Below are 7622 nucleotides of genomic sequence, written 5' to 3'. Positions count from 1 at the left end.
TTCGTTCTTAGAACTGTCACTTGTCAGCTGCCAACGAATTAATTTTCATTTTCACTACAAAAAAAATGACATTATCTGGCACGTTAAATAAAAAACATGCCAGAGAATATGGCAATCGGATGTACTATGTATGTCATTATTTTCATCATCATCATTAACATCATTATTATTATCATCATTATTAATAATCAAATGTCAAACACTATTTAACATCATGAATAATATTTAATAATATTTAATAATAGACAAATTCTAAAAGTAAAAAGAAATATTCATTTCTATGTACACCATTTTGGAAATTAACATCATTGGGTAGATCATCCATGTTATATTTATATATTAGTTTATTAATTGTTATATTTTTTGTAATTTTATCTGCTTTACACGCTCCTTATTTGTATTTTTATGCACAAGTATGTTTATATTTAATAATAATATATTTAATAATATATTTTACAATAATATTTAATATTTATAAAGAAAACTAATCCTTCAACATTTTTTCAAATGAGTATGGCTAACTATGATTTAAATGCAAGTGGTGGTGTTAATATTGCATTTGGTACTCTTGAAGTTGTAATTGCTTTATTTTCTATTGTTTATTTACGTTTCCTTTTTTGGATAACTAATAGAATTAATGATAAAGTTGCAAAGAGAACTATTTCAGTAGCTGATTATTCGTAAGTAGTTAGTTTTATTTTTTAATTTATTAAATATAATTAAATTATTTAAATATAATATTATTTAAATATTACCATATATATACTATTTAAATAATATTTAATAATAATTAGAGTACATATTCGTGATTTACCATCAACAGAAGCAGCACATGGTAAAAAACGATTATATAAACATTTTAGTAAATTTGGTAAATTAGATAATATTGCACTAGCCTTAGATTGTGGTGATATAAGTAAATCTATAAAAAAGAAAGATGAACTAATTAAGGAAATTGAAAAATGTGATATTGTAATTAGTAGAGGTGGTTGTTTTGTTTTAATTGAAAAAATTAAGAGAATTTACTTTTCAATTTATTTAAATTTTATTCAAAAAGATATTGCTAAAAGTATGAGAAAGAAAGCTTATAGATGTACAGGTGATGCTTTTATTAGTATGTTATTTATATCTTTATATATTTATATATTTAATATTTATATTTATTTTTATATTTTTATATTTTTATATTTATTTTAATATTTATTTTATTATTAAAATGGTAATGAATTCAGCATTTGAAAATGAAAAGTCTAGATTTAAATGTCTTCATACATTTAATAGACCAATGATTCAGAGAATTTGTTCTAAATCTGGTACTTATTCTAAAAAGAAACATAGAATTAGAGTTGAACCTGCACATGAACCTCATGATATTATTTGGGAAAATTTGTATGTTATTTTTAATTTAATTTAAATATTTATTTTATATTTATTTTATATTTATTTTTAATATTTTTAGAGAATATTCAGTAATTTCCAAATATAGTAGACGTTCAGTATCATTTTTAGCAACAGTACTATTTTCAGGTGCAGTGGTTGCAGTAGCTGTTGTTTTAGAAGTTTTGAAAAAGGACAAATTTTCAAGTATTTCCATTTCTGATTGGATTGAAAATCCTTCCTTCCAAAATTGGCAAATTTTTGCGAGTCTCGGATTGTCAGTTTTGGTTTTTATTCTTGTACAAGTAATGACCTATATTTTATATTGTAAGTTTTATTTAATATTAAATATTAAATACTTTACAATAATATTACAATAATAATAGTATTATCTAATTTTGAAAAACATCGTTTTCAATTAAATGCTAAACAAAGTTTAATGATGAAAGTAACATTTGGTTCCTTCTTAACAACAATAGCCTATTTATTTGTATATTTAACATCACCGACAGTTGGCAGTTATTATTCTGAAATGACAGATAATAGTGTTATTATACCAAAAGGAGCATTTACAATTGGTAATGCTAATATTCCAATTCTAGTTGAAAGTTCAGCATGGTACAGTTCATTATTTTTTGTAACATGTACAAGTGTTGCATCAAATACTATTAAGGATGCCTTATTAGGAATTTATCATTATTTTTTAAAAAGATATAGAATTGCAACAAGTGTTACACAAGAAGATTTAAATAAGGCACATGAACCACCTGTTTATTCTTATGAATGTATGTTTTTTTTTAAATTTTATCATTTTAATATTTTAATATTTTAATATTTTTTAATTTATTTTTTAATTTAATTTTAATATAAATATAAATATATATAGATAGATATTCATATCAATTAAAAAATATGTTTATTGGTATTGTATTTAGTGGATTATTTCCAGTATCATTATTTATAATAACAGGTGGATTAATGGCATGTTATTTTGTTGATAAATTTAATATTTTAAAAATTTATAGAGCTGAAGGTAAAGAAGTTGACTTGTTATCACCTACTGCACTCAATTTTTTATCAATTGCATTTTTAATAAGATATATTTTAATGTCAATTACAAGAATTTACTTTACAATAAGTTTAAATTATGATCCATCAAATACTAGTCAACCTGTACTTTCTATTATTACTCCTTATCATATTTGTTTCTTTTCTGCATTTTTACTTTATATTATTTATTTAATTATTCATTTCTTTACAACTGGTACTAATTTTGTACAAAAATATTTTTGTTGTCCTAGATTTAGACATCCAAATTATATTACTAAAAATGGTGAAAAATCTATTAATGATTACAGAAATGGATTTGATAAATATATTCCACCTATTGATGTTTCAAATGTTAAATATGTTTATCATGGTGAAGAATTAGAAACTGTTGATCCAAATCAAGCAAATTTACATCCAAAAACAGCTGCACAAATTGTTTAATAAAAAATAATTTAAAACTGAAATGACTAGCATCAATTGATAACGCATAACATGAGAGGTTAATTGATCACAAATATATTTGGTTCCTTCGTCTTTGATATCATTTTTGCTTAGATAAGTATTGTTAATTGTTTCAGTTGACTAATAAATTTTGCTCCTTCAATATCAATTTCATTTGAGCCAATATCAATAAACCTTGCTCCCTCTCCATTCATCAACAGTATCATTAAACCAAATGCGATCATGTTCTTTTCTTTAATATATTGTAACAATTGCCATTTCATTTTCTTGTCAACCTCAATATCAGTTTTCTTCTTTGCACAACAAAAGTTAACCATTGTCTTGAAACTAAAGCACAGGTCATTGCTAATAAAAATTTAAACTCTTCATGGAATGATAAAATTTCATAGAGAGCATCTCAGTTAAATACCAATGCTTTTTGCCTTCTGATTGGTTGAGATCATTTAAAAAAAAATGTCTCAAAAGGCTAAAGAGGAATTAATTGAATTAAAAAACAAGTACAAATTTAAAATTAGAAGTGAGAAGGGTAAATGGCCACTTGAATTTTCACTTGTTCTTATTCCGGAGAATGATATTAAAATTGATCCTACTCTTGATGGTATTATTTTTGTATTTGAAATGAGTGAACAATATCCCAATCATACCATTGAAGGCTGCTGTAAATTAAAAAGTATTGAAAATTATAGTTCCACAGAAAAATCACCTAAATTAGCTTTTATCATGTTGGAAAATATGATGAAATTTGCTAACAAACAATTTCACAAAATATTTCATGCAAGTGCTGTGGAAGTGATTTTGAAATTCATGAAATGGGCTGAAAATAATATTACAACAATAATATTAACTGGTAATACGGAATATTTTACTAATTATCTTGTGGAAGGAATGCATGGAATATCGGAAAGAAGATATCAAATTGATTTTAGTAAATATCCAAAGGAATCTGATGAAGATGACAATGATGATGAAATTCCTGATTTGGATTTTTATTCATTGATTTATGCTCCACCAGAATTATTAGAATCCAATAGTTCTGATTATTTATTACTTATTAATCAGGGAGAAGTTAAGAATTGTTCAATCTTTGAGATGAAACAATTAAGCTTTTTAGCTAAATGTGATAGATGTTCTAATGATTGTGAAATTAGAAATGTAAAACCAGGTGAATCTATTGAAAAGAATTGTCCAAAATGTGCCAAGACACTTAACATTACAATGAAACCATTTGGTATGACAAGTGAAAGTTTATCTACTGAAGGTAAAAAAGGAAACGAACTTCAAGCTGGAACACCATTTGTTTATTTGGAATTGATGAATTGTACATTTTTTGATTTAATTCCAATGGGAAATATTATTCAAGTTTTGTGTTTTAATTGTAGTCGTGCCAATGATTTGAAAAATTTAAAGATTAAAAGTGTGAATGAGATGAATTGCACACATTGTCATGAGTTGATAACTGTTCAAATCAATCAATTACAAAAGAGAACTGTTGGTGAATATCTAGCAATGGTAACACATAACAGTGGTAATAAGCATGATGAAAATAAGAGTTCTTCCTCAACCAACAAAAAGAAGAAACCACTCAAAGGTATTTCAGTAGGTGCACCACTTCCATTCTTTGGAACATGTGAACATTACAAGAATTCAAAGAGATGGTTCAGGTTCGATTGTTGTGGACGTGCCTATCCATGTGATATTTGCCATGAACTGGAATGCACTGCTCCATCTTCTGACATTATGGGTAGAAAAATGATTTGTGGATATTGCTCAAGAGAACAAGGACTTGCCCAGACATGTCACTTTTGTCAAAAGAATTTAATCAAAAAGATTTCAGAAAAAACTGGTAGAAGTGCTGCAAAAACCAAACAGCATAAATAATTATCCTCCTTATTGCTTTACTCTTTTAATAAAAGAACAAATATTTTGAATAGGTCCTTCTTTTAAATTTGCATTTTTCAAAGATTGTCTAAGGATTGACTCTTCAATAGAAAAGAGAGCATCACCATTGAAATCATTTTCTTGCAAGTATTGTAATAATATTTTAAAGTAATCTTCCTTAATTTTCAACTGGTTGTTTTGGTAAGCTTTTGTTAAGAATGTAGAAAGTTCCTTTTCATCCAAATCTGAAATGTCAACTGGTTCTTGTCTTGTGCCTTTCGTTTTTTTGACCTTCCACAAGTTTCTCTCGTTTGACTTGCTTTTGGTATAGTTCAGTAATTGGTCACAATTTTTTGTTGCTTTAAGAGTTTGATCCAACTCCTTCTTACATGTAATTTGGACAACCAAATTGAAATCAACCCTCTCTTTGCAATAATCAATGGCAGAATATGGTAAAATTACATCTAAAGATGTATCGTCCTCTACATTTTTTGCAATCATTGGTCCAATCACATCTATATCCTCAGGTTTTCCTTCTAATGAGGTGTAATTTCTGTTTGTAGAATCAATGAATATTGATGAGAACTTCTTTTTGTCTTTGATAATATTTTGGATTTGGGTACTGAGAGTGGAGTTTTGATTAAGGAGCATAATTGCAAGCCAAATTTGTACAGTGTAGCCTTTAAAAGATCCAGACATTATTTCAGAAACAATACAAGAGTTATTGAAAGTGTCAAACCACTCCTTAGGGAAATATAAAGTTGTTTCTCTGATATACCTTAATGCAAAAGTATCTGAAATTTTTAGTGTAATGATGTCATTTTCACGGCTGATCCAATCCAGAATGATAAAATACTTTGCTCTACAGTGGGAGACCTATCATAGTATAGAATTTCTTCATCATGAAGCCTTAATTGATCAATTCCTGGCCTAAATAAGCTTGGCATTTTTTTTTAGAATTGTTTTTAAACTTTCTCTAATAAGTAAGTTTTTTTGAATATCCAATTAATAGTATCTACTGGAAACTGAATTTTCAAATCGAAATTGATGCAAAGTCATTTTCTTAGATTTCTTCACAATATTGTAAAACACTTTCCACTTTTTTAAGGAATGCTGTTCAGAGTACAGAATGAACCAATTGATTTCACTTCTGAAATTGTTTCAATAATATTCATTTTTCTGGATTCAAAGTTCTAATAATAGCAACAATAATAAAAAAAACATGTCTTCATCCAACAACAACACAATTAAACAATACCTCTGCCCAGCAACAAAATATTCCAAATTTCACTTCTTTTGGGGTACTAAAGGAGGTTACTATTCACAATGGGTTAAAGCACCAATGAAAATTGATGGTAAAACATTTGTAACTTGTGAACAATACATGATGTATCAGAAGGCACAATTATTCAATGATCATGAAATGGCAGAAAAGATTTTAAAAACCTCCGATCCAAAGCAATGTAAAGAATTTGGTAGAAAAGTCAAGAATTTTGATACCAATCAATGGGAAGCCAATAGAGATCGAATTGTTTATGAGGGAAATTATGCAAAATTCACACAAAATGAAGAAATGAGAAGAGATTTACTTTCCAGATTGGATGTTGAATATGTTGAAGCTTCTCCATATGATAAAATTTGGGGAATTGGATTGGAAGAGAAGGATCAGAGAGCTCATGATAGATCTCAATGGAAAGGTTTGAATTTATTAGGTAGAATTATTACACAGATTAGAGATGATTTAATTAATGAATCAGCAAAGTAGTAATTTTATATTTTCTTTAAATCTTCAAAATAAATTTGATCAATATCGAAATTTACAATTTAGTTAAAAAAAATGGCACAACGAGAGAAGTATGGTTTTATTGGGAGCATTTCACTCCTGAATCAAAAATTAGAAACGCGAATTATTTCTAATTATTTATCAAATTGGCAAATTCATTATGCAGTTTCGGATTGTTTCAGATATGGTACTATTGCATGTTTAGGATTAAATTTAAGTGAAAATCCCAATGAAATTAAATGTATCATTATAAATGATAATCATAATACTAGCAAGCCTCTTGATTTAAAAATATGTGAATTAGTGATTGAATTTAAAAATCATGATCCATTGAAATTTGAATGGAAACATGTTAAACATTTAGCTAGACCGTGGGAGGTGAGAAGGATTGACAAATATTTTTAAAAAATTAAGAAGTCACTCAAAAAACAAAAATTTGTTAAAGTCGAGCCGAAGGTTTATTGGACCAAGAGTGAGACAGTGTGTTCAAAGTATCAATTACCACTTGTTCTTCTAGAAACAAGTACTTCTGGGTTCTTGTACATGAACCTTCGCTTTAATGTACCAACAATTTCAAGTAAATGGGCAGGCACTTATCTAGATGATGTTTTGGTGAGGTGAATGTAGTAATGGCTGGTGAGGAAGGAAGCAAAGGGAGAACTCTCCTCATGGTGGCTTCTCAAGGTAGCATGCTGAAGGTGGGAATACCAACCAATATACCTATTTAGCAGGGTGATGATGAAATCATGATGAGTAATTGTTGTTTGTTGTTTTTTTTTGTTGAATATTTAACGGTCAGAACAGACAACTTTCAGCGGTTATTGGTTGGCGCGAAATTACCGTGATGTAACATTTTTTAGCTCACCTCCCTCGGTCTACATTTAGCAATTTCAAAACAATTTCTATTCATTTGCACACATTCTAACAAATTATTTGGAATTAGAAGGGAAAGTGACTTGTATGATGAGAAGGTTAAACCATTTACGAAATGTATTTCAACTCATGGTAAAATAATTGAAAAGAATATCAATCCCTCACAACCAATAATTTCAAAGCCACCATCTTGTTATAA

The 7622-nt window shown here is 27.6% G+C and overlaps 3 protein-coding genes across 3 annotated transcripts; all 3 read left to right on the top strand.

Moving 5' to 3' along the window:
• Positions 1-96: 96 nt before the first annotated feature.
• On the top strand, positions 97-2868 carry NAEGRDRAFT_66946 (uncharacterized protein; the record flags this gene model as incomplete). The annotated part of the gene is made up of 8 exons (XM_002677987.1): positions 97-128; positions 260-413; positions 481-680; positions 795-1114; positions 1233-1389; positions 1460-1704; positions 1764-2162; positions 2264-2868. The coding sequence occupies 8 exons, from the start codon at positions 97-99 to the stop codon at positions 2866-2868; spliced, it is 2112 nt and encodes a 703-aa protein (XP_002678033.1).
• A 474-nt stretch (positions 2869-3342) lies between these two features.
• On the top strand, positions 3343-4813 carry NAEGRDRAFT_57873 (CHY zinc finger domain-containing protein; the record flags this gene model as incomplete). Its single annotated transcript, XM_002677986.1, has 1 exon — positions 3343-4813. One exon carries the CDS (start codon positions 3343-3345, stop codon positions 4765-4767), a length of 1425 nt encoding a protein of 474 aa, XP_002678032.1. The 3' UTR covers positions 4768-4813.
• A 1175-nt stretch (positions 4814-5988) lies between these two features.
• NAEGRDRAFT_36485 (uncharacterized protein) lies at positions 5989-6580 on the top strand. Its single transcript, XM_002677985.1, has one exon. The coding sequence runs from the start codon at positions 5990-5992 to the stop codon at positions 6530-6532; it is 543 nt and encodes a 180-aa protein (XP_002678031.1). The 5' UTR covers position 5989; the 3' UTR covers positions 6533-6580.
• Positions 6581-7622: the final 1042 nt, after the last annotated feature.

Source organism: Naegleria gruberi (assembly GCF_000004985.1).
Source record: "Naegleria gruberi genomic scaffold NAEGRscaffold_20, whole genome shotgun sequence".
Taxonomy (NCBI): Eukaryota; Heterolobosea; class Eutetramitea; order Acrasida; family Naegleriidae; genus Naegleria; species Naegleria gruberi.
Note: the sequence above shows the minus strand (reverse complement) of the source record. Positions and strands in the feature narration are given on the sequence as shown.

Coding starts and splice junctions, on each gene's coding strand:
- NAEGRDRAFT_36485 (XM_002677985.1), top strand. CDS start 5,990: ATGTCTTCATCCAACAACAACACAATTAAACAATACCTCTGCCCAGCA.